The 27836-nt window shown below is 39.8% G+C and overlaps 1 protein-coding gene across 1 annotated transcript in view; it reads left to right on the top strand.

Annotated features, from left to right (window-relative positions):
* The window catches only part of cntln (centlein, centrosomal protein), a 122107-nt gene that overhangs the window by 1190 nt on the left and 93081 nt on the right, over window positions 1-27836 (top strand). Inside the window, exons 2-8 of the mRNA XM_088302843.1 lie at window positions 5055-5143; window positions 8056-8140; window positions 10790-10924; window positions 12858-13037; window positions 14101-14234; window positions 14812-14974; window positions 16295-16528. Of these exons, the coding sequence (XP_088158969.1) occupies window positions 5055-5143; window positions 8056-8140; window positions 10790-10924; window positions 12858-13037; window positions 14101-14234; window positions 14812-14974; window positions 16295-16528 (1020 nt within the window). The remainder of the gene's footprint in view (window positions 1-5054; window positions 5144-8055; window positions 8141-10789; window positions 10925-12857; window positions 13038-14100; window positions 14235-14811; window positions 14975-16294; window positions 16529-27836) is intronic.

The raw sequence follows: 27836 nt of genomic DNA, 5'->3' as shown, positions 1-27836 counted from the left end.
GGGTGGCAAGTGGGGACACAATGCCTAGCTTAAGGGCATCTTGACAGCTGACAGTAAGCAGAATAGAATTTTTCCAACAACCAATTTGTCCAAAGCGTGTGAAGCCCAAGCAAGGGAGCTACTGCCTTGTAGTAATTTCTTGATAATCCATCCATCCATTTTCTGCGCTGCTTCTCCTCACACTCCTTTACCAGCTGTCATTGGTCAGTAGGTGGTGCACACCCTGAACTGATTGCCAGCCAATCGCAGTGCACACAAACACGAACAACCATTCACACCTAGGGACAGCTTGGAACGTCTAACTAACCTACCATGCATGATTTTGGAATGTATGAGGAAGCCAGAGAACCCGGAGAAAATTTACACACAGAACCGAACCCTGCACCTCTGTATTATGAGGTCATCGTGCTAACCAGTGGGCCACCGTGCCGCCCTAATTTATTGATAAAATAAAAATAAATTAATTATCCCCTTTGACATGGTCGTGATTGTCAAATTCTTTGTACTATCAACCATGATATGATTGCGTCAACATTGGATGTGAGTTTCATTGTCCCTTTGTCAAGGGTCCAACAGATTAATTAGGTCATTAAAAAAAAAAAACATTTAGGGGTGTCCGGTTACAAATTTTGCACTTCCCATCCGATACAGATATTGCGGCCTAGAGTACTGTCCGATACCAATATCGTCTGATACGATATTAGCAGGAATGTTACATGCTATAATCTATTTTTTTTATATGATTTGTTTGAAGAGACTTGATCAAGTAAATAAAACTAATAAAACTAGCCTGCACCGGTAGGCATGAGAAAATATGACCCATTTATTCCAAATATTTGGGTTGCATAAATTCAACCGGAAACATGAGAATGCACCTGCACTAAAGTTAGAAAGAAATATTTATGACTGAATCGCATTCACAGAGCTGCCAATTACAGAAATCCACTTCTTGAACAAATTATGTTAATTATCTTATTTTTTAAATCTGTCAAGAAGATTATGACATGACTGCGCATGAGTGTTTTACTGTATAGTCAATATTAATGCTTCAGCATTCAAAGTATAAATCACTCACATAATTATTTATTTAACAGTGACCTTTCAACAATGCTCATACCTGCGGACACGCACAGATTTAATTAAATGCAGGACCGTATTTGAATGCTGATGGTCATTTTCAAGTGAAAATGTTCTCAAGGAAATAAATGACTTCAAATATCACTCATCATAGCTCCTCTTCTTGTGAGCCATGGCCGTTCCTCCCATAATTATAAATGACTATTGTGACAGTTACGGCGTCTTTGCTATCCATCCATCCATTTTCTGAAGAATCTAACCTCACCAAGGTCGTAAACTTGCAACTAAGTTGTTTGTTGTCGTCTGCGCAATACTGGACATAGTAAACTGGCGATGAAAAGTTCACTTTGTGCTACGATCAGTCTCAAGTAGGACTATTATTTTTGTAACCATTGAAATGACAATTATTCAAACGATTATTTTGTGGGGGGTGCAAAACAACAAAATATATAAACAAACAAATCAAATTTATTTGATCTTAAAATACAGACAAATCTTATCTTAAAATATTTAAAAAGAAGTGCAAATGTATAAATTTGAGTATGGCTTCTTTGTACAAAGAAACAGAATATTGGAGTTTACTTTCTATCCACTTTTAAATTGTCACAGAACTGTTGTAGCATTTACAGAGTTGCAACACTGAATCGGTTAATTGGCAATCAATCAATTATCAAATTAATCAAACATTCTTTGGATACTCGATTAATTATTTTGAGACCTAAAATTGTCTAAATCCCCCTAATTTCAGCCTCCTGAGAGTAAATATTCTCAGATTTAATCTGATTGATTATTGTCATTTTAATTCAAAATAAGACATTTAAAAATATCTGCTTTTACTGTGTAAAACAATGATCAACCGTTTGTCTATTTTCTAAGGACAATTTAAGAAAAAAAATCTCCCATTTTTTTCTGATTCATTGATTAATCGATTAATCCATACAATAATCAACATAAGAATCGATTATTAAAATAATAACGAGTTGAAGCCCTAATTCTTTCTATATTTTATGACGTAATTGAACAGCTACATTTTGACCGTAATGCAGTTACGCCCCCCCCAGAGAGAAGAAAACAATTCGTGCCCCCACCCCACCACCCTCTCTCCGCCGCAATTATAAATAATAGCTTTTTCATTGCAAAACAGACCTAAACCGTAGAGTTAATACTCGCTGTGCACAATGGGCAATGAGAGCGCCACTGCCATCTACTGGAGTGGATGTGCAAATACACTTTATTGTAGTATGGCAGGAAAAAAGCATGTTCCCCAGGGACACACGCGCCCCCCTCAGCATCGCACCACTCCCCCCCCAGGGGGACCCGCCCCACTATTTGAGAAGCACTGCCGTAATGTAAGTTTGCTGTCTAAGAGCTGATCGCTTCTTGCTACCACTAACATAAACGGTCCAAAACGTGCAACATCTTTGGTGGTCTCATCTTGGAGTACGACATCAGAGCTTCGGACCGTCTAATTGGGGGGGCTTTAGTTCTATAGTGTCCTATTTAAATATTGCTATTTGAATATCAGTGATGTCTTAAGTCTCTGGCAAGATGTACTCAGGGACAGCCATTAACTACAAAGGCGCCCATCTGTCAGCCAGCAAGTGCTCCTGCTAGACTGATGCTAATTGAATTATTATGTGTGGCTGGATTCCAGTGGCTCGCCCCACTATGTTTGGCCCGTGGTGTTTCAGTGTCTTAACATGTAAAATGAATAATTCATCCAGCCATCAAACGCACATTCAACACGTTTAAATGCGCACTGATGAGGTTCTTGACCAAATACTTGGCTGTCTGGCGTCTAATGGCGGCTAAAGGGCCTGCATGGTTTCAAGTTATTCACCGCTGCTTAACTTTAGCTGCATTGCAGAATCTCCAGCAAAACCTTCCACGCAGATGCATGCAGATAGCATAGCTTGACAGTCCTTCCACTTTATATGTTGCTCTCATGGTCTCATCAAGGTCCGCTCTGCCATTTTGCTAAATAATTGATTAGACACTTTTGAGATGGGGGGCTAAAATTCATGTACTAATTGGAGACCAGTGGATTCCAGTGGGAGGGATGACTTTTATCTTGTGATGATGTGAACATAATTTATCAGATAATTTTATATCAAGTCGATTTGGTATAATTCTGTCTTTTAATGTCAGAAATGTATTTTTTTTCTTTTTTTTTTTAGATGTCCCTCATTAAACGAAATGTAGCTGTAAAGAAACTCGAGAGACAATTTGACTTGGAAATGTGTCAGGGGGGCCGGCTGGGTTCGTCGACTTGAAGATGACTCACTCTGTCATCAGTTTTGAGTTTCTTCGGGGCTGCTTACTTTGGGAAAAACAGATCTGGAGAGGGCTTGATTAATGAAGAAACGGCAAGCTCCATATCAAAATGGATGGCAGCCCCTCGCTGGTCATAAATAGTGCATCACGACAAGTGTCAATGCGTGCTCCCCTTGAGTAGAAGGTCACACCCCTGACGCTTGCCTTCAGAGGCGCTCATCACTGACTTGGGCCGATCAAAAATTGTTTTGTACAAGACGGCTTAAATTATTGATCGACTTCTCTTTTCCCTGGTATGCTAATGTCATCAGTGATTCCTCTTCATTTTTGTTTTTTAAGGGAGAGAAAACTGACATGTTTTGCTGCTGTCCTTACTGGAGAGAAGTCAAAGGAAAATGTTGCTTAATGCTAAGAAGTGTCAAAATTCCAACAACAAGCACTCCTGCTGTGCTTTGATCAACTCGATGAACTATTATAATGTGGCGGTTCGATGACGGCCACGTCAGTCCATTTTGGGAGAAATGCGACTTTTTGGCATAGGATTGTCCGTGCTTGTGTGTACCATGAAAAATGTGCGGATCAACATTCAATAAAAACCAGTTTTCTAACGCCACAATTCCAGTGAGCGATGGCAGAGCCGTCTTTCTTTGCGAAGACTCTCTCCGTGTGGTTAAAACATGCACATTCTTATATTCTTGGATGTTATTTATGTGTTGTATATTCTTGATGAAAATTCCTCTCATCAATGAATATGACTTAAGACAGGGGTGGCGAAATTTTCTTGATTTCAAGATACACGTTTTTGTTGCTAAAAATGTTTTAAACCAATTCTTTGTGGTGTGTGTGTTTTTTTTTAATTATTTGGATTTTTTCTTAAAGTAATGTGACCTCAGATATCTGAATGTAAACTGAATGCATTGTTTGTTATGTGAACTTAGTATTCATTTCTATTCAAATGTGCAGACGGGGCTCTCAACAAACATTTTGCTCAGGTTAAATGATTGCAGTCAACTTTTTTTCCTTGGTACACCAGCGCAAAATATAGCTGCACCCAAATTATGGACTATCGTTTTCAAAATCCAAGCTTTCTAGGTTCACTCTTTATTTATTTATTTATTTTTTTAAACAAAATTGCAACCTTTGCTTTTGGGCAATATTTTCCGGAAAATGCTCATGGTCATCATAAATGTCTTTATTTGAATCGAATTCTACAAGATCGGTAGGTAACTTACTCCAAAGTACTAGTGCTGGAAGTGCCCTGTGTCAGAGTGTTGGTTAGGACTTTTCAACATATCCGGCCTTATCTTAACATTCAAAAAGTTATCAATGGTTCTCTGGCCTGTCACAATAAAACAATCACACAAACCTCATGATAAACGATATTTCCGATATTATTCTATTAATGCTTGAACCAAATGGAGGCTTTTCTTCCTCCGCCACCCCTCGAAAGGCTGGTCGCACTGGGGCAGCCTTTTTTTTTTAATTTATTTATTTTTTATTTTCCTTCCAGGTGTACCATTGAGAAATTAGGCTGCCTCTGTGCCTAAATTGGTCTCTGTCTGAAACCTTGACATAAATTCGGTGAATGAATGTTAACGGACATGTGTCACTGTCAAAAAACAGTATTAACACTAAATCAAGGAAAGAGAAGAATAATTTCTTTGGACAATTAATATTGACAGATGCTAACTTTGTTTTTCCAGGCTGATAAAGACTTTGTTTGGTCCCTGTGGAAACGACTTCAAGTTGAGCATCCAGACTTGACCCAGGCTGTGAGTCTGGTTGTTGAGCGGTGAGTAGATGCATCTTTTGTCCGAAAACCCCACAGCTGTACATTGCGTCTTTTTTTTCTTTTTTTTTTTTTAAATCTCTCAAGTGCCGTGAGATAAGCGTGAAAGTCGCTTGGCGGAGGTAAGGCACCTTGGCCGTTCTACTGGGGTTAGGACGGAATTTGGCGCAGATGCCGGTTTAAGCCTTGTTATCCTCAGCATCGCCGTTCAGCCATGGAAACCTTTTTAATGAAAACACTCTTACACGGCTCCTGTTGCGGACCGTTGAAAGACCCCTGCCAACACGCATCTTTAACGGATAAATTGAGATTGAATATGACCTTTTTCACGGAGTGGCTAAGCCACATGAAGATCAGTGGCATGGGAACGTTCACAATAGATAAAATATGTACAGTTTTCCTGACAATGCCCATGTGTGTAAATGTAATCTAATATAGGAGGCTTCTGTTTTGGGGTATGTTCTTGGACAGAGAGATCCAAGGACGGGAATTTCTGGCGCAGAAAGTCGTAAGCATGCCGCCTGTAAAGCAGACCAGGCACCCCTTTGACTTCTCTCAGGTTGTTATTTTGCAAAGCTAACATTTTTCATCCCTGAAGCAAAGTCCTCTCGCCTGCAGCATGTTGAACCACTTTTTCACAGGATGTTTGGATATGGTTTAGACATCCTTACTGGCTTTTGTCGCTGGAGCTACTGGAGAATTACAGCGTGTGTTTGCACTGAACAAGTTTGATAAATATGAATGTGGTATAATTTCTCTGATTTGTCACTTGTTCCGGTTTGAACACCGTCATTCTACGGGGAACTCAGATCTCATGTATTTACTTCTCAGCATATGGCTGTTGGCTTTGGTAAGGAGAAATATCTAATTTGAGAGGAGTCTGAGGGCCAATTTGGTGATTGTGAAGAGTCTGTGGCGTACAATCCAGCAGTTTTCAAAGAAAAGGCACAACAACATGCAATTACTTTTGTTATTCCTCGCCATGTATCATCCAATGTTAGAATAGTGCATCGCTACCAAATCTGGCCCCCATTTGGTAATGCATAATATCCGACTGGTTAGTAGTGATAGACCGATTATCGGCCGGGCCGATTATCAGGGCCGATATTTGGCATTTTGCAGATTTTCGGAATCTGCCTTTTTTTTTTAACTTGCAAGGCCGATAAATTAAAAGCAGCTTTATTTTGGCTCGCTGCAGCACTATCTCTGCTCTACTCGTGGCCCTGCCTGCAGAAGCAGATGGGCCCGCCCATAGCACCATCTGATTGGTTCCTCGTGCAATGTGAAGCAGCTAATCGACAGTAAGATGCCTTTTTGCTTTTTCACCTCGGGCCACACTTGCTACAGGAAAGGTGAGGCAGCAAACTTTACTGAAGTTTTCATAAATGTCAGTCGACTACAATTCACAATAAATAGAAAACGATTTGCGGTAGTAAAAGAGATGTTTGCTTTCATTGAACTATAAGACATGCGGCTGAGCCTGAGAGCTCCGTGCACTTTTTGTTAAACTTTTAAAACTAATGACACCATTTTACCCCCTTCTTCAAGAAATTAACATCAGCTTCAAATATTGGTTATCGGCCTCCATGGCTACCAATAATCGGTATTGGCCCTGAAAAAAGCTTATCACTACGGGTTAGGTCTCAGCCTCAGAACCAAAATACAAGCGTGAAGATAGTTCAAATAAGCATTGTTGTGCAGTACATACAATATCAAGGGTCTGAGAGTTGTTAACTGAACAGGAAAGTAAGAAAATAAACAGTGCGTACAAGTGCATAGAGAGAGTCCCTTAGTACAGGTGCCTCCCGTTCATTCTCCACACTCTCTTCAGTTAGTTCACAGCCCCACAGGAAACCCATCAAAGTGTGCTGGTCCGTGGAGACTGCCGGAGGAACATCCACCCAGAGATCGCAGTGTGTGTACTGTATCACCTGATGCGCAGGAGGATATTGACATGGTAATTGTGTCGACTCCAGTCAAGCGCAGGTTCCCACCGGGAACCTCCGTTCAAACCCCCTGCTTCCCCCTGTGTAGATTTATTTTTTTTTTTTGCCGAACGATTGGTTGCTTTGCGGGGGAATGCGGTGTGCGCAGCCCCGACACACCAGGAGATGTAGCTAGGGCAGCTCGCGTTCCATCTCTTACCCTGAGGGACCCCCCAGATACTTATTTCAGTGTCTGTCAGGGGAGAAGGTTGATCAGAAGAGGCAAAGAGACTGGAGGAAAGGCCTTGAAGACGGGAGGTGTAGCGGGAGTGAGCATTGAGTATGTGGAGGAGGAGAGCGGGAAAGGCCCTGGTGGCCTCGAGCAGTTGAAACAAACCGGTCCCCAATTGCTGCTCTGTTTTTGTCTCCCTAGAAGTTCACACGATTAAAGATGTGCCGAGGGCTGAAAGAAAGTTCACTTTGGTGCTGCTGTAAATCTTTTGAATGCTATGCATTTTCTTCATCTTTAGATACAGTTAAATAGAGGAAGAACAGGAATTGGCTCTGCGTTCATGGTGATTGATTTTAAAGGGGCCATTATATCACAGCTGTCCTCATAAGGGTGGCAGGTAAGCCGTAGCCTGTCTGAGCTGACTTTGGACGAGTGGCGGGGTATATCCCGGACTGGTCGCCAGTGAACCTCAGGACAACCATTCACCCTCAGAGACTATGTCTCCAGGCGAGCCCCCGAACGCCTTGGGGTCCCCCGGGAGGTGCTGGGGAGAGGGAAGTCTTTGCTTCCCTGCTTAAGGTACTGCCCCAGCGACGCGACCTTGAATGAGCGCAAGAGAATTAATGAATGAAAAATTCCTCCCAGTCTGCAATATTTTTTGGGCATTTTTGATACGTTTCTCTGTGATCGACCTTTTTAAAAACGTCACTTTCACTTGACATAAACACTTCATCTGCAGTCGTCATTTTGTCTTATAGGGAGAAGCACAAAGGTGAGATGAAGGACAGGAAAGTGCTGGAGATCCTTCAGGCCAAAGATTTCCACATCCAAGATCTGGAGCAGGTACTGTGTAGTTTTGAATCTTGCAAGCTTGTAGCATTGACTGTTGAAGAAAGAGAACGGGTCCTAACTCAATCCAGACAAAACAGAAGGCATTGTATTTGGCCCCAAAATTGAAAGGGTTCAAAGAGTTCTCACCTTGACTCTGTCTTTGAAAGTGCCCAATCAAGACAGAAGTCTTGGTGCTGTTATGGATTCAGACATGAATCATAAGTTAGAACCACTTAAAAGCAATTACTCAATCTGCCTATTACCATCTGAAATATAACTTGAAAGAATGGTTTTCTGTCTGAACAAGTCACAAAAAAACTTGTTCACGCTTTTATTTTCAGTCGTCTCAAATACTGTAATTGTGTCTGTATTAAAAAAAAGAAAAAACTCAATTAGTCAGCAAAGAATTGATTTTAAAATCTTGCTGCTGGTCTTTAAATTTCTAAATGGTCTTGGACCACAATACATGCAATGTATAGGGCTGCCCGACTATGAAAAAAATAATTATCACGATTATTTTAGAAATAATTGAAATCATGATTATTCAAACGATTATTTTTTTGGGGAACAAAATATGTTTAAATGTAAACAATATTAAGACAAATCAAATTCTTTGAAACACTATAATTATGAATGTTCAATTTGGATTGGATTGTTTATAAAAAAAAAAAGTTATTTTAAAGTAAAAAAAGGTGCAAATATATAAATTCAAGTTTGGTTTCCTTGTTTAAAGAAACAGTGCCTTGGAGTTTAACCTCACGTCTCATGCAAACGCGCACACACGAGCACACACGCGCATGCTCTGTGACTGAGACGTGACATTAACCTAGAAAATATATTTGCAATTTTTTAAATTCCTGGCGACAAATTTAGCAGATGATATTGGTGATATGGCGTTTAAATAGTAACGCTGTGGGTAATTTGTAACGGGAATTACTGGGGTATTTACTTACAAGTTGCGGGCGTTTATTTATAAAAGTTATTTAAAATGAATGAGTCCTGCAGTGAATACAATCCAAACTTTGAGTCACTTTTGAAAGTGACCGCGCTAAAACCAAAATGCCGTGTGCACTCGATGACGTACCAACGTGTCTCCCCGGACGAGACAACACATACTTAACATCGAGAATTAAAAAAAAAAGAAAAAAAATCGAAGGAAGGGTTGCGGTGAAGTTGAGTTTGAACCTCCTTCTCCAATTGGCTGACACGTTTCTATTGAAAATATCCACCAATTCCAGATGCACGCCAAAACTCCATTTTAAGTGCTCATTCCATGTTTGTTTAGTTTTTTTTTTTTTTTTAAATATAAATTCTCAAAGATGGCAGCCACTATTCTCGTTTCGACCACTTTTTGTGAACATAATAAGCTTTCATTGTTAACCATATGGGGATTGCGTACACGCTAAGCTTGGTGTCCTAGGTTTGAGTTGCGCAAGACTGAGGTTCAAATTGTTCTTGCCGACCTCATTATCAACGTTTGAATTTAGTTGACTCTCCCACGTCTAAATCTCTATTAAAGCCCCCTCGCCCCTGTGTTCTTAGCACGGCGATCTGGAAGTAGCGAGGACCGCCTAAAACCACGATCTGAATGGATCAGAGCCATTTCCCACATCGCAGCAATTAATTGCATCCCATAGTAGCGTGTTATTTGAGACGAGTCCACGCTCGCAGAAGGTAGTGGATTATAAGACAATTGCAAATCGCCGCTGCCGCTTGCGTAGCGAGGGGCCACAAAAGCCGCCCATGCATCTGGTATGAAATTTGGCTTTGCATCAACGGTTGTTATATTGCTCCTTGGATTTTCTTCCAAGGATGATGATGACGTCATAAAAATGATCAACATTGGTAGATAATTCTATGACATTTTAGTAGATTAAAAACAAAGGTTGCTGGATCGCGAACTTCAATAAACCGAATCAGTATGTATAATATATATATTTAGCTAAATTATACCCAGTCTGTCCCTTTTGCTACCATATGATTTGGCGGTTTATCCTCCAATCCCATAGGTTTCACTGGATTATTTCTTGGTTCAGATTTAGATTTTTTTTTTTTTTAAAGTTTTTATTTATTTATTTATTTATTTTATGGAAATGGAAACAAATCTTCACCTTTTTGGATAATATTAAGTCCTTGTCATTGTTTAAATTGCAAGTCAAGTTAAAGATTTGCTTTACAATATGTTCTATGCAACCTCACTGGTCCAAACACGACCTTCTCACTGTGGCATATGAATTAAGCAGCAAATACTGTCGCTTGCTGTCGACTGAAAATGACTGAAATCAGGTAAGGTCCTCCCACGGCTCACCTGTTTTCTGGGTTTCGGCCTGTGACCTTTCCAAGGACTGTGATGTCATTTTCATTTGACAGCAATTGTCAAAATGGCCGCCCGCTGAGATGCATATGAACGGGTGGTTTACAAACATTTTGAGTTGGTCTGTTTCTGTCGAAGCTCATCACGTCAGATTGTCATTTATTGTGCCTTTGTTTCATGTTTTTACTTTTTTTTTTTTTTAAATCGTGAAAATTTGCTAGTTTTAGCCAATAAGATCCTATATCGTTGTCATTCAATGCTTACCCTTGACAAAGAGTTCCTTCCTCAGAAGGTAAAAGTAAATCATTTCACTTCTTTCTTCTTTTTTGCTGAATTTCTTTCCACAGAAAGTATCAGAAAAACAGCACGAGATTAACAAGCTTCTCCAAAGATGCCCATTGATGGACGACGAGGCTTCTTTAATGAAGAAAAAGCTGGAAGCCGTGAGCCAACAGCTGCTCATCAAAGACACAGAACTCCAGGTTGGTCCGATAACGTGACGTGTTTCCGCCCGTCTTTAGCCACAGATGAGACAGTGGATTCATCTTGAACACAGTTATACCCTGATCTTTGTTTCTTTCTTTTTTTCTTCCTGGATTTGTCTTGCCACAGACAACAGAGAATACTTAACAGCTGGTAAGGACGTGCGAAAGAAAAGCAGGTTGTTAACTTGCAGATAAATACTTAATGACTGCGTCAGTGGGGAGGAGAGTGGAAAGAGTGCGTAGTATGGCGTGGCCTCCCCCTAATTAGAACTTGCACGGGACTCGGTTATGATTAATTGATAGAAGAACAGTCCTCTCACAATTTTGGCACGGTCTCACGGCGAGATATGGCAGGGGGACAGCATCAAAAGGGGGAGCGCCTTTCTCATTAGAACTGACACGGCGGCCCCTCTGCCTGCATGTGTCCGGCTAGCACAGCCAGCGGTTCGCTCACGCAGGCCCCTCAGCACAGGTGACCTTGGCCAATCAGTGGCTCATGCGGGCGTTTCCTGGAATAAATTAAGGAAAAAACAAAATATCAAAGCCCCACCAATCATTACATATTCATTTCAAGGTAAAACCCCGACAAGGGGCAACTCAGTAGAGCGATACCCACAATAGGTGGGGAGAAAAGTGATACCAATACTCTACATAAAATTATATTACTCCTCCCACACAATTCAGACTTTATACAAAGCATGCTTGTGTCACAACCTGAATTTTGTAAGAAAACAGGGAGAAATAATCACAACAGTGACTATGTGCTGTTTCCTCAGCTGACTTTACTCCTGTGAGGAAACTCACACAAATAATTGATCTCAGATTGCTCGATCGCAAACTGACATTCCAGATAGACACCGTCACTTGTATGATGGAAAGGGAAAATCAGAATAACAAAATATAATCTTTTCAGCTGTCTTAACATTTCAAATGTTTATTTTTCAAAATTGAGAATGCTTTTATCTTTTTTTCTCAATACGATACCAAACTCCCAATCCTTCATATCACAATAAAATTGTCAGAGTAATCTTTTAACTTTTTACACTTGCTTGAAGCTTTTAATGTCACTTTCAGTTGAATTTCATTGCAAATTGAGAAATAAAAAAAAAAAAAGAGAATTAAACATTGAACATTTAAACTCATTTTAAATATATTAAATATAGTCTACTAGCTTAAATTTATGTCTGTCATGTTAGCGGATATTGAAAACCAATATGGATTTTTTAAATTTATTTTTTATCAAATTTATTTTTGTCTGTCCATTAACAGAGTAAAATTCATTGATTTCATTGCTAAATGTTTTTTTCTGTTTACTGTTTATCAACTGATTATTGTTGGTTCCCACAATTTAAGATGCAGGCAGTTCTTTTCACAGGAGATTAAAGATTGAACTGACTATTATTTTTTTCAATTGTTTAGGTATGGAACAAAATGTTGACTGCTCTTTTCTATAGTAAAAGCAGATGTTTCCAAAGGACTCATTTTGATTAATCACAAAATATAATCAGTAGGTTTTTGTGAAGTTCTACAGAAATCAGAGAGTCTTTACTGTTAGGGAGGCTGAATTTCGAGGATTTGGACAATTTTAAGTTAAACAATGGCTCTAAGCGAGTAATTGATGATGAAAATATTTCTCAATTAATTTGATAATTAATTTTCCATTAATCAATTGTGACACCTCTAATTGACTTGGATACTGTGAAAAACAATTAATGGTCACTTAAAATCTGCGCTTAGTAAGTGTGCGACTATATATCACTCATCCTGATCAGTTCACAACTTTTTGACTTGTACTGCCAGCAGACAATGACGAACGCAAGCGAAATCCAACTCTCCTCCAATAATAACTTTTTGTTTTTCTTGTCTTATTGTTTGTTTGGCCCTCACGACCCCTTCTCCTGACACGCACACCTCCCTCCTCCTCATCCAGAAATTGAAGACGGAGTGGGGGAGGAAAGAGGAGGAGGCGCAGCAGGCGGCGCGTGCGCTTGAGGAGGAGAAAGGGGGATTAACGTCCCGCTGTGTCGCCCTGCAAGCTGACCTGGAGGAGAACGAGAGGCAGGCCAAGCTCCACCGTGACCAGAGGGAGGCTGCCCAGGCCAGAGTCAAGGTTTGAATAACACACACGGGATGGTCCTTGTCCTCTGTGGCTTTTCCCTTTCTTCTGCACACCTTGACATCTGTGATCCCTCACTCCTTTTCTTCTCAAACTAACATCATGAAAAAAAGAAAACCATGCCGCAAAGCACAGTTTAAAAGCATTGACGGAAAAACAGCGTCCACTATAGCTTTCAATAGAAAGAAAACGGGTATGAAATTGAACATGAAAAAATATATGATCGTTCTTGTGAACTATTTTGAGTAAACTTTTTATTATTTTGATTATTCCCTCAAATTAACTAAACAATCTGCAATTTTTCTGGACGTACAGCAACATACCATATAATTAAGATTTTTTTTCCTGTAAAATTATGATTTTTATTCTTGAAAGATTCTTAGTTTATTTGAGTAAAATAGTTTCTCCCTCATATTAATGGTTTTTAAAATAAATTATACATTTTTACTCTACAAGTTTGGACATTTTTCCTCATGAAATGACTATTCTATTGTTATAACATTTGCAACATTATATAGAAAAAACATTAAATGTAGCAATATTAAACCTTTTCTCATATTACAAATGGAGTCTTTAAAAAAAAATTTCTTAGTGCTTTATATATTTTTTTTCAAATTGCATTTTTAGTTATATTTTATTCTTTTTATTAATCATTAATTTATTTTGATTATGATTTTTGTTCCTTTAAAACTGCCATTTTTACGCATTCCACTTCCACCGCAATATTTTTGTTGTGAAATTACGGTACTGTTTTTTTCCCCTCGTACTACAACTTTATTCTTTCAAACTTATGACTAATTACTCATAGTAATAAGTAAACTTTTTCTTGTAAATTTATTGGAATATTTTTTTATTCTTATATTCTCGATTTGTATTTTATTTGACTGAAAGTATGACTTAACGCTAGTAAAATTGCCACTTTTTTGTACTCTTGCAGTTTACAAATTTTGCCTCTAATTTGCAAACATTCTCGTAAATGACAACTTTCTTTTGCTCATTTGTCCTGATGTTACAACGTGAAAATACGCGTATGCAGATTATTATCATTCCTTTCCAGGATCTTGAGGAAGAAGTACACAATGCCTGGCAGGAAGTATCCAGGATGCAGAGCCACAACAGTACCCTTGAAACTTGCCTCTCTATCAAAGAACAGGAGGTGGCAACAAAAGAGGATCAGCTTCGTAACCTTGGGTAAGTTGCACGTGTCACCAGACACCTCATCTGCTTTCTTCTACCAGCCACAAGGAAATAGTTGACATTTAGTGGTGCGTGTGTTGTTAAATTGTGCATGCAGTGCATGTGGATCACGCTAAATATATTGCTTTCAACGCCAAGGCTCCGGGGGTGACACTGATATTTCCAACCACGGCTCACCTAAAGCCACCTTGTAAGCCCCGCATAGTGGATGCGCTTTAAAGGAAGGAAAAAAGGGAAACTGGGCAGGCTTTGGCTAAGCTGTAGTCGATATGATAAAAACTCTGGGAACCGTTAGGAGCCTTAGAGGTAATCTCATCCTTTTTTTTTTTTTTTTTTTGTAACTACTTTTCTGTTTTAATGGCCGCTGCGCTCTAATGTGTCAGTCACATTCGGAGCTTGCGAAGGCCTCTCAAGGTTTTAGCGCGGTGATTAAAGATGGCTTCACGCGTTAGAGGAGCACTTTACGCTTGTAATTCTGCAGCAACTCTGGGAATTGATCCGTATTAACCACATTTTATCAGTCACACAGTCGTGCCCGAAATTAATTTGTGTGACACGCTTTGTGTCTCAGGTGCGAATTTACAGAAGTGCAAACGTTGTACAAACGGAGCACAGAGCACGCGACGGCCCAGAGCCATCTGATCAAGCAACTGGAGGGACTCAACGTGGACACACAGAGGGTGATGAGGAACCAGGAGGAAGCACACACTGCTGATACCACTTCATCTCAGAAGGTAAACACACATACACAAACACACCTGCACTTGAAAAAAATGAATTTGATGTCATGGACAATCAGTTGTAACAGACAAGCCCTTCCCCCACTGTAGGTTAATGTAGAGCGGTTAATGAAACAAAGTAAATGAATCTAAAACTGAAAAAACATGTTATTTCATTGAATTAAAATATAATAATATATTTAATTTATTGAGCGCTCTTCAAAAGAATTTAAAGACACTTTACAGTTTAGAATAAGTATACAATAAACAAAATATTCAGGCAAACATGCACAATGTTGCAATCCTGTTAAAAAACTCATATGTCCAATTTTTAAAATATTTTTCTTTTTTTTAATTTCATGTGAATGGGATATCCGTAACGCACAAACCGCATTCACGTAAAAATGAATGATCTGAAAAAAAGAGACATAAGTGTTTTTCACAGGACAGTGGCGATAAATCAGACAAAACTAAACAGAAGAGATACAGTTGAAAATTCAATGACATAAAAGGATGTGTCGTGCAGTTAATTTGGGAACGTTGCAGTTCAGGTGGTGTTATTTCCCTTTCCAGTGATGTGATTAGTTCAATTTACAAGCAGTGTGAAACAGGTGTGACTTTTAATTTTGTTTTGAAAAGGACAGCTCAACAGCGTCAGGGATGTCTTTTGCGATTGAATTCCCCAAAAATGTTGCCAGTTTTTATTGTAAAAATAAAAATGCTTTTAAGAAAATGAAAACTAATTGAAACTGCAGCTTACGTGACTAAAACTAAGACAAACTTTATTTACACTGACTTTTGGCTTTTATTTTCATTCCTGGAAGCAGCACTTCCACACCAAGTTGAAAAAAATTAAATTTGCATGCAGCCAACACATTGCAAAACTTAAATACCTCCCGTCCTCGTGTTAAGGGGGTTGGAGTGTTCAACTGAAATGTTTAAAAAAAAACATACTATACATTTTCTTCCACATTTTTGTTAAATAGTTAATAACATGTCTTTACATGCTTTCATCAAAACACATACAAGCGTTTTACTAGTCTCTTTGAAATTAGCCCATTTTGAAGTGAAAAAAGTAAAGATGAACAGTTGGCTTGAAAACTTCATTTGTATTTTCAATAGTGGAAGCAGCACTTCATCTGTAATAGCCAAAACACACTTGGCAATTTGTAACTACCCGTCCCCACATCAACAACCTGTCTTATAACTCAAGCATGTTCCACTTGTTTGACTCTAATGCTGTTAGCTACCCTAATCTGTGCTAGCTGTGCAGCTTTGCTTACCTTACGGCTTTGGCATGACACCTCTTCCTTTCTCACCCCAACTATTTGACAGCTATACAGCGAGTTAAGCCAATGCTACCAGACCCTTATGTCAAGTGAGGCCGAGCTGCGGCAGAGCCACCAGGAGCTGAGCAGCCAGCTGGCCCAAAAAGAGCTGCAGATACTGGAACTGCAGGCCCAGCTGCAACAACAAAAACAACAGCAGCAGCAGGAGGAGCACATACAGGAGCAACGCGCTCAGCAGACATCAGTTTGCATCTCGAGCAACAGACAAACCAACTTTAAGGTCAGAATTCATCACTTACCTTACAGCAGTGATTTACAACCTTTGTGTCATGTCACCTTTCTCTGCCGTAGGAGTTCAACAACTTCAAATATTTTGTAGTTAAGGCGAAGATGACGATAGTTGCGTCGGCTGTGACTAGTCAATGATGTCTTTTCTTATGTTTGAGTGAAGATTTTACATTTTTTAAGTGACTATGCTACCAGTCACATTTTTAGGAAAGTAGCCACATGTCAGAGCGCACTGCTGGCGAGACGGCCATATTGTTGTCAGAACATGCGATTGCCAATTAATTGACCTTAAGACATAACCTAACCGTCATTACAGAGTGGTAAAGTCTACAGTCAACTTGTTGCATCAACACAGAGTCTGTCGTGAGAAACCATCAGGTGTGCCGTGGGAAATTATTCCGTTTCACTTCATTGGTTTGAAAATGAACATAAATGGGGATGTGGCTGTAGTTGGATTGAATGACATTTAAACACATGTTAAATTGCTTTCAGCGCATTACCAGTTGAAATTAGCCAATTTACCTTCAGGTAAAGTTCAACTGTTCACCAACTTGAAGGTGAGCATTTGTCTTTTGCTGTAGATAAGTCGTTTTCAAACACTGCGCTGCTGCATCATATTCAGGTGAGCAGCGGGAAGGGTCTGAAAATCAATATTTATTAACTATCAATAATTTGTCTTTGTTCATCTATCTATAACAGTGATGTATAGTCAAAGAAATACATGTTCTTCAAGTAGATTACGGGATGTACAATCAATCTGTGCATCCACCTGTTCCCATTATTACAACACCGTAATAGCATTGTGTTCAAATATTATTAACCATGCCCAGTTTATAGGCTGTGAATTTGTGAGTAAACTGAGACGAGATCGTAATCATTATTTGCGTATATTTATCTACCTTTAGTGACATTTGGATTTGGTTGTCAAATGTGACTTTATTTTATTTTTTTTCTCGGTGATATAAAAACACTTGCCTACCGGTATGTCATGGCTCAATCAAGATTGGGAAACACACCCTTTGAGGTCCTTTGACTGCACGCGTGTCACATAGCGCAGACCAATTACAGTCCAAGTCATGTGATTAATTGGAGCTTATAAGTGTGTTAGACGATGCCAGATTGCGTGTTTGAGGTTGCAGTGCTATGTGATAGCTCGCTATCTTTGAACTGTCACCCTAGAGTTATCGAGGGCCTTGCAGTGAGATGAAAACCGCATCCAAATTAAGTGGCAATTGGCAGCTAATGAGGTGGAGCTACGTGATTTTTTTTTTTTTGACCACATATAGTTAAGATCATAGTCACATAAACTCACTCAATTCAAACTGGACTTTGCAAGATAACATATTTGCGGCAGCTGATTAATTTTCGCGCCTCCGCCGGCTGTCCTTGTTCAATTTGACTGCTCTGTAATAACCGACAGCCTGTCGCAGATATCAGCTCCAAATGTTAAGTGAGACGCGATCGCCCTGCACCACTTAACCCCGTTAATTTAACCAAGCCGTCGTATGTATAAATGGATCGTTTAGCTTGTAATTAATTACAGGAGTGTAGTGTTCCTGCCGGTAATGAATACGGTATTTAGAGGAGGAGCTGTTTGCGATGAGGATGTTTATTCAGTGGAACCTCTAAAGTTGAATGCTTCTGAAGTGGTACAAATTTGAATAAGGCCAATTGTTTTGGGGATAAAAAAAATGTCTTCTGAAGTTGGAGTTCTGGGTTGTGGCCCTTCCTTTGTGTTCTCAGAGGAAGACAGAAAAATGTGATGAGAAAATAATAAGAAACAAGGAACCTTCAGTTTACAATGATCCTGACAAAGGACATTTCAAAGTTCCAAAGTGGCTCAGGTAAGGCGGCCTCGTCCAAACCAAAAAATGTGTCTCGTTACCCCCTGATCATTTGTCGGTAAAGTAAGGAATTGAAATGCTCTTTACTGCAAGGGATATACATAATGGGACTGTTTGAGGCACCTACAGATGCATATGGAAAGGTGCATACAGCTACAACCACCGGCACCAACATGTACATTCCCAAAAATACAACTAGTGATAGACCGATATGCTTTTTTCAGGGATACCGATTATTAGTAGTCATGGAAGCTGATAACCGATATTTGAAGCCGATATTGGTTTGTTGTGTAAAATGGCATCAACATTTTGAGAAATAAATACTCCAAAACTTGACTTGGTTTAAATGCCTTTAAGCACATGTTTATTAAACAACTTGAGTGATGTGTTGAAACTTTTTTAGAACTTAGAAAATAGACAACTTGGTTTCAAAAAGTCTAACAAAAAGTGCACGGAACTCCCAGGCTCAGCTGCATGTCTTATTGTTCAATGAAAAGAAACATCTCTTTCAAGTTTACTACGGCAAATGTTTTTTTATTAGTTGTGAGTTGTACAAGACTGACATGTATTCAAATTTCTGCAAAGTCTGTTGCCTTACCTTCCTCTGCTCGCGGGACCACTCCTGTAGTGCCTGTGCCTCGAGGTGAAAAAGCAAACAGGCATCTTACGACTGACTGGCTGCTACCCACTGCACAAGGAAGCAATCAGGTGGTGCTGTGGGCGGGCCAATCTGATTCTGCAGGCAAGGCCACAAGCACAGTAGACAGAGCGAGAATTGTGTGGCAGCGAGCCAAAATAACTCAGCATTTCATTTATGGGCCTTGAAAGTTAAAAATATCGGCGCCGATAATCGCTCTATCACCAAATACAACATCAAAATGGCAACTTTAATATATGCTATCCTCCATTGTGAACGTACCTTTTTTGATTGGGGGGATTGGGCGTGAGTGAAGTGAGGCTACGTTCAAATCTTGCTTCAAGGCTGCCTTCTGCAATTGATCAACTGGAGTTAGTCCCTCAAAGCGAGGTTTCATAATTGAATTTCTGTAAATACTCTCATTATATGAAGCTTGTTTACTGAACATGTCAAACTGTGTTTTGGATGTTTTGTTTTTTTCCTGTCTTTAATGTTCGCACCTACCGATGTAAAAGTGAGCAGGTAAACAGTTCTGCTATCTCAAAGCGTAGCACTCAGTTCGGAGGGCGTTCTTTTTCCCACTATGTAGTTTCACTGATAGATTGTGTGTGTGTGTGCGTGCGCGCGTGTGCGTGCATACACGTGAAAAGCATTGCGCATGTGTATTTGGGCACGTAATCACAAATTCCGTACCAAGTTCTTCCAGAACACCTGTTAAATTCTAATGCTCGGGTTGTCGGGGCAGGTGTGATTTTAAATTTAAATGTTTGGTTGGAAGTTACCGTCGAAGGTGATCAAAGTGCTGATCGCAACAGGAGCCAAGGCGGAGGAGACGCAGCGCTCATTTGAAAACAGGCCAGAGTGGCGGCTTTGAACACTCCGCTCACCCTGTGGTGTTCGATGTATTTTTATTTTATTTATTTTTTATTGTTCTTATCAGTGTGCATGTGTGGGTAGGTTTAGGGATTACGAGAGGAGACTAGCATCCATTGTGAGTTACATGTCCATGCTCACTTCTGCCAAGGTAACGACTGTAGTAAGGTAGGCTCGGATGAACATCTGTTTTGTGAACACTGATGAACCACGGCGGTCCCTGGCCTGTACGTGCTCATGATGCTCCTGTGTCTTTTCAGTAATACAATGGAACATTGACTGCCTCAGAAGTATTACAATGTGAAGTTCAACCAGAATTTTGTGAGGGAAAAAAAAGTCTCAGGAGTCAAATAAAACTTTCAAACAATGTGTGATGTCAGCAAATCTCGTGAGAATTAAACTCAGCGAGCATCTGAACCATGAACCCCAAAAGCCTGCTTTGCTTTCCTGTGGCTTTTTTTTTTTTTTGGTCAAGACGAGAACCATGCGACCACAAATTAAACTTAGCACAACATAGAAAGTTGCTTGGCTGCACAGAATCATCAGCAATTTAATAAATATAAACTTCTTTATTCGGTGAATAGTTTTACTCTATTTTAGTTTTCGTTCACATATTAACCTCTCTTGATACAGAAGGTCCTCAACATATCGAGGTTGCAAGCAGCACACAAAAAATAGTTTGTGCTGCAGCTCGAAATATATCTCAGGGCAAATTTGTTTCAAATTGAATGGAGTCAAACCTCCATGTAGTGGACAAACACCGCGAGGACGTCATTCTTGCATGTCTTCGACAGTTCACTATAGGATTAAATTTTTCATGAGCAACTGTGAATATATCGACTCTGGCCGATTACGATTATTTTTGAAAAGGGCTAAAAATTGTCATGTCGTCAGGTCTTGTTCCATATACAAGCAAGGTTGAAAATGCCGTTAGTTTAACAATATGTACTGTTCTCATGCTGCCTGCGACAAACGCACACTTCTATCAATAAAAGTCTTCGAAGAATGTGTAGTTTTTCCACTTCATTTTAGTTTTATTACTTTATAGTTGTACAGTACTTACTTGTATTGCACTTTTTGACAATTTGGGACGTTTAAACATTGTCAGTACAGAGAATGAAGGTTTTATTTATTTATTTATTTAAACATTTTCTCATGTAACTAATAATTATTTTAATAATTGAGTAATCTGCCGATTATTTTGTTGATGAATTGCATGAATGCAAAAAAACTTTCAAAACCAGAACATTATGTCAATTTGACAGTGCAAAAAAAAAAATGCACAAACTCAGTCAAATTTTGATTCAGCTAGTATTTTGTTCCGTAACATGTCAGAAAATGGGCCAAAGTCTCAAGTATTGTTTTCCAAAGTAAAAGCAAAGTTTCGCGCCAAAACAAAGATGCTCAGGTAATCATTGAACCTCCTTTAAAATTAGATGAACTTTCATCTGGCAATTGTGTTCCACTTTGGAGGTTCAACTGTGACTCAGCTTTTGTACAATTCAGTCGACAACACAGCAGCAAGTTTACGATTGTCGTTTCTTTTTTTTTTTTTTTTTTTTCTTTTTTTTTTGCCTGGCTGTCGGTCAGTGTTGTGCATTGATTAAAGAGCACCATTACAGTGTAATCCGGAGCAGACCTCAGGCTTTCTGGAAGCTTCACTACAGTACATGAGTGATAATGTGCTCATCCTGTGGGCAGCCGTTCAGCGACTGGATGCTCTCCCATCGAGCTCCAACGGGAGGGCAGTTTGTTTGTGTTTGAAAAGTTCTATTTGCTGCTTGTTTTCTGACTCCAGCTCTTCGCATCTAAATGTTTTTGTTATTGAACATTATGGGGTGCCGTGCTAAGTGGAGGTGATGCTTAAGTTGAGTGCTGGTTGGTGGAATTAGGAAGCGTTGTTCAGTGGTCGGCGCTACCACTCGTGCTAGTGCGGTGACGTGTCATCATTTACTATCAGAGGCGGAGTTAATTTTGCGTTGGTGGTTATTTTTTCCATAATGTTGAAATGGTGCATCAATCATTGCGTGTACTGCTACTTTACAATCTTGACAATCACCTCAAAATATTTGGCTCTCCCGAAACCTCCAGGGCCAATATTAAAATACTGTAGCGTAGTAAGCCCACGTGTTCATTAAAAAAACAAAAGAAAAAACAGGTATACAGTGAAACCCCGGTTATCGCGGTTAATGGGGACCGAGACCACCCGCGAAAACTGAAAATCCGCGAAGTAGCGGCGCCCCTTCAAAAATGCTTAAAAAAACCTACACAGGTATACAGTATACCCCCCTGTATACAGTACACCATATAGAATACGGGTAGAGAGAGAGAGAGAGTGAAATTCATGTTATAACAAAAAAAAACAAATTATTATTAAAACATTTTTTTTTTATTCCCCAGCCATTATTTTTGTATTTATTCAATTACTTCTTTATGTATTTATTTAATTACTTAGACTTTTACCTGCTGGTACGCCGTCCGGTGTGCCCTGTGAAATGAAAGGTGGCATTCTTCATTTATTCATTTATTCATTCATAACTGACAGCCTCGCGCTCCGCTCGTGCCGGGGCGGAAGGTGCTCCTCTTCGGCTTAACTGCCACGCACGCCGGCCGGCCTCCTCCGGAGCTCTGGTACGGTCCGAACCGCGCGAAACGTCGCCCCCGATCGTGCCCGGGGGAACGTGCTCTTCTTCGTCCACTCTCCTCTTCCCCCACGCTCTTCTTCGGCGCACGCCGGCCGTCTAACCGCTCCAGCGCCCCGTCGTGCCGCTCGGCGAAAAAGTTTTTAATTTTTGAATATTTTTTAGACCCGCGAAGCACTGAACCCGCGAAAGGTGAACCGCGAAGTAGCGGGGTTTCACTGTATTTCACATTATTTGAAACCATTGTAATGTTATGTGCAGTTTGAATATTAAGAAAAGGAAAAAAAACTGTTGCACAAAAGTTAAATCAAAATAAAATGTTGGGAAATAAATTGTTCGATTACATCCAAATGTATTTAAAAATTAAATGCCGCTGAACTGTACCTAACAAATGGTTAAAAAAAAAAAAAGGTCCAAGTCAAGTCATTGTCCCGTAATTCATTCAATTGTATTCCCTGCGAAAGCCACTAATTTAACGGTTTAAAAATTTTAGCAATCAAAATGTATTGGCTTAAATGTCTTCTTTTGATCATCATTTAAGCAGATATGATGTTAGATTGAACCCACAGATGTGATTATACAGATTAATGAGCATTCACCTTTTGTTTTCTTTCTTTTTTTTTTTTTCCTTCCCTTGTTTCGTTTAATGTTGCTTTGACTCCGGCAGTTTACCATCTGCTCCACACTTTTAGCCTCACTGTCGGAATGGAGCATGTTTAATTTAAATGTAACACAGCCTGCTATTTACACGCCATATATTCTCCCCATCTACATCATTGTGTTGGTACTTTAAAAAAAAAAAAAAAAAAGTCACATTAGAATGCTTCATCTAGGCTGTTTTTATTAAAAATAAATAACATTGTCAACGCGAGTTGTCGTGCGCCTTCTGGAGCCAAGCCACGTCCGCGGCCAGAAACGTTCCTAATGACATGGACTCCGGCAGTGCGCTTTTACCAGCTCAACTGCTCTCATTAGATGAGAAGCCCGGCCCGTTTGCACAGCCCACCTCATTAACGAAGCACAGCCATGTGCTGCCTCGGCTACATGCCGCTTGTTTAAGCACATACGCGCTGGGGTCAAACAGACTGCGTGGGAGGACTCAGGGCTATCTGTACACAGACACGCACACACACACACAAATATATACACTGCTTACCTTCTCCTCGCAGCTCACTGTCCTTCTCTAAAGTCCCTCTCCACACCAGTTACCACACACACTCATACATATATGCACACACTTGTTCTTTGAAGAAGCACCCTCTTGCATACCAAGTGTACCTCTTGGCCTGGTAGGGGGCCTTTACCTCGTAGCCGCCTACTTCTAAAGCAGGAATAGCCCCCCCCTCCCAACCTTTTTTTTTTTTATATCTCAGACCAGTCACGTGTAGTGCTTGTTGGTGTCCACTCCTAGCTTGTTAAAAAACAAAAATCATGCTTTTACCCCGATTCTCTTTTTAAGTCCGTAAGAAACAGGGAGCGGCTGATTTAAGGCATTTCATATATCTGCCAAAAGTATCGGCAAAATGGCCAGAGTTGGCCGATTGTTTTTTTTTTTTTTACCTTTTTGTTTCACTATAAGCTGCGACTTTTTTCACATTTCTTTGAACCCTGCAATTTTTTATGTGATGTGGTTTATTCATGGATTATTACTGGCAACCTTCAAGCCATCAATAGATTTACTCATTGTCTCGTCACATCTGACCAATGATATTACCGAGCACAATACAGTGGACCAATGAAAATACTAAATATTCATTAGCAATTTGTGTTTGGAGTGCATACGTGGCTTCGTATGCGCATATCGAGGATATCGTAGAACAAAAATAAGCATCATGAAATGAGTTGAATGAGCATGGGGCATGAGTGCCATGAATACAGACATGTCTGCAGTGTGACCCCCGTCTCTCTGCAGTTTGTTTGGTAACTGATTCTCACCAATTGCTGGAAACTGATGACGGTCGGTAATGGCTAGCCACGGACGTTGGCATTTCTAGCCCTGGTGCAACATTCCATGCGTCTCGCAAACACGTTACAAACGGCTTTCCAATGGCTGCACTGCCACAGACATAAGTGCACTGCTGCCTGATGGAGCTTGTTATTTTATGCATTATATATTTTTAAAATTAATTGGCCGATTGATCAGTAATAGGTATTTTTATCTGCCAAAAATCGACATTGGTTTAAAAAAATCCATATCAGTCAGGCCCCGAAACCATTCACTATAGACGATTGCACCGCACATACATAAAAATGATTCACGTCTAGGAACTGGAGACTTCTGCTCTTAAGCTTAGCCAATCACATCTTAAAATGCTGTCCCTGTGCAGATGATGAAGTGTGTATTGGTGAATCTTTGTGTGTGGCATGAGCCACTCCCGATTATTTCCGCCGCGTAATTAACATTGATCAGATTTGTTTTGTGGCATAAATGGCGCACGTGTAGCACATTAAGCCTGGCAAGTCTCATTGCGCATTCAGCTCAAGGGCTCGGCAACAGACGGGTCACGGGCTTCGGGGAGAGCGATCGCAAGCCTCCCTCCATATGGTCGAGCCTCGCCAGCGCGGCCTGCGAGCGCCAGACAAGTTCCCCCAAGAACCTAATCGTGTTCGGTAATTACCAAGACAGGGTTTTTTTTCCCCCCCTTCTACTTCTCCCTCTTTTTCAACCCCCCTCCCTACAATACTTCAGTCGCATACTTACTGTTTGCTGTCTTGTTCTCACTGCACCTGCCTGCATGCTCACACCAAATCAGTTTTTTTTTTTTTTTTAAATCATACATCTAAATTCTTCTTTTTATCTCGAACGGGAAAATCAAAATGGCATTGCTACATATTTTTAGAATAGATTGACTGCCTTTGTTTCTTTTGTAAACTGTACAGTGCAAGGAAATTAGATTAGGGTAGCATAATTATTGAAAATTTAAAAGTGCAAAAGGCAAGGAATGGCTCCTTGTATCTCTATTTTCACGGCGAATCCCCAAAATGACGAAACTTCAATGCAATGCTTTGCCCACATTAGTAGGTGAAGGTAAAAAGAAAAAACTCGGCAATATTGCATCACCGATCTGCTGAGTTGCACGGTTGCGATTTAGATTAGTTTGGACGATTTAAATTAAAAGCTATCCAAAGATGATACATTTTTATATGGTTATAAACTAAATAATTTCATTATTGACTTTCAAAATTAGCAACATTTAAAAATCTGATATTTTTCCTCAGATTAACTGAAAATCGCAACCGGCCTGGTTTCTGATGATGATGAATGGATCAGGACAACCGTAGTTTGTTGGAGTTTGCCAAAAATGGCTGCTTCAAACTAAAATTGAAAAAATGTGTTGTCCTAAAAACTGTGCGTCCTGGTATGATAGACGTATGATAGAAATTTCATCGATCATTGAAACAATTGGTGAGTTTTTGGGCAAGTAGAAGCCCTTTAAAGACAATTATTTTGTCTAAAAGCATAATACCAACCACCACTAATAAACTCAGTAAAAATTCAACAAAATAATATTTTTACAATGTATTTGTTTCCTGCAGAATCTTTTTTTGCCAAAGCTGCTTTTTTTAAACAGTCGCACATGCGCAAAATGAGTTAACTACTAAACACTGAAACTAAAATACAGTAAAACTGCTTCTTCTTTGAAGACACCTTACATACAAGTAATGAGAGGTAACAGAGGTGTTTGCAAACAGAAATTGCCGACTGGCATTTGATAAGTATTGCAAAAAACACCATCCAAATTGCTCAGTAGCTGCTACTTAAAAAAAAAAAAAAAAAAAAAAGCTTGTCCGTCCTCTTGACTGTGTGAAAGTGATAAATAATTGTAGCAGATTCGCCAGTATGGCCAGCGTCCATTAAATTAGGCCCCAGATAATTTGGCCGAGCCCCCCTTTGACAGGGCAATTTAATAAAATATGAACAAACTCTTCCTCGCTAATAATTTATCATCCACCTCGCCTCCCGGTTTGCTTAAAGTTGATTACTCCAGCAGTTAATAGGGTCGCGCCCAGATGCCAAATTTCCGATAATGCAATCACAACCTCGTTGGAGGGGAGGAAAAAGGTGATGACATCGTTTTCTGTTCAAGAGTAAGAAACAGTTGCTAAGGCCTCTCTTAGTCAGACTCAGATTTGATGAGTTAAGTGTCGACAGCAGCAGGTGTGTCTGTTTTTCCCCTTATTTTACGCCGTCTTGTCACAAGGTTTTAGCAAAGGTGTAAAGATGTCGGCAAATGTCAAGTATAAAGAGCCAGACCGACACCGCAGAAGCGTCTACAAATCACACCTTGTTAAGTACCTCTTCTGTTTTTAATTTTACTGTTGATAGCGAATGTGACACAAACAGCATCAAAGCTCAAAGTAAGTTTCTTACTTCCAATCAATGCCAGTTTGTTTCAATGAGAGGAACTACGAATGTTTTTCATATCTCAAAAATTGGTATCTCTTTAATTTTGATAAGGTTACATACCGTGTTAACAACTGGAGGATGCCTGCTACCGTGCATTGTGGCTGTGTGCGACCATGCATTTCTAGTATTGATGGATCATTTATTCATTCATTTGTTTTTCAACACCCGAGTCTGAATTGCAGTATGGGCCATGAGTAAATCCAATAGCTCAGCGATGCATTCAGGGTATTGTCTTAATTAATTGTATGACTAAATGCAGCTACAAAGTTGGATGGCCACTCGGCTCATAATATTCAGGTAAACAACACTATTGATTAATTGGCTTGTCAAATGCAACCAGTGCTTGTTACAAAATAATTCAGTCATTCAACTTGTATTTGAAGCTAAGTCATTTGAATTACATTTGACTTATAACATAATTCAATATTATGGCGCGACTGAAAATGGGATTTGGTGGCACCTTAATGGCTATGAAGCCTGCCTTAGGCATCTGGGCTGTAATGTACAATCAAGCTCCCCAAAATGAGTACTTCCTAACTTTGCTAGAGACTGCTGTTTTATACTCAGCAGTGTTCACTTAGCTACAAAGATCTGTTCTCTTGCTGTTCTCTTTCGCCATTGGAAGATTTGCTATTACAATTTTGCGAATACAGTTTTAAAACAATATTTCACGCTGTGCAAGTGAAGGACCAAAGTCCCCAAGCTGAGTCAGTCTTAATGTTTTGTGTAGTTTTCGCCTCCGCCGTCTCTACATTGCAGAAGTTGTCTAAATACCTCATTCACCTTGTTGTTGGGTAATCCCATTTGTTGATCGATTCATTCACTGAGGCTTGATTTTGTGGTCCTATTTTGAGAACCGTGTGTCCCAAATAGTACTGCTTAGATGTGATTCAGCT

This window comes from Idiotropiscis lumnitzeri, chromosome 8 (genome assembly GCF_059441095.1).
Source record: "Idiotropiscis lumnitzeri isolate Australia: NSW breed Sydney's pygmy pipehorse chromosome 8, RoL_Ilum_1.0, whole genome shotgun sequence".
Lineage (NCBI taxonomy): Eukaryota > Metazoa > Chordata > Actinopteri > Syngnathiformes > Syngnathidae > Idiotropiscis > Idiotropiscis lumnitzeri.
This window is presented reverse-complemented; position numbering and strand designations above follow the sequence as displayed.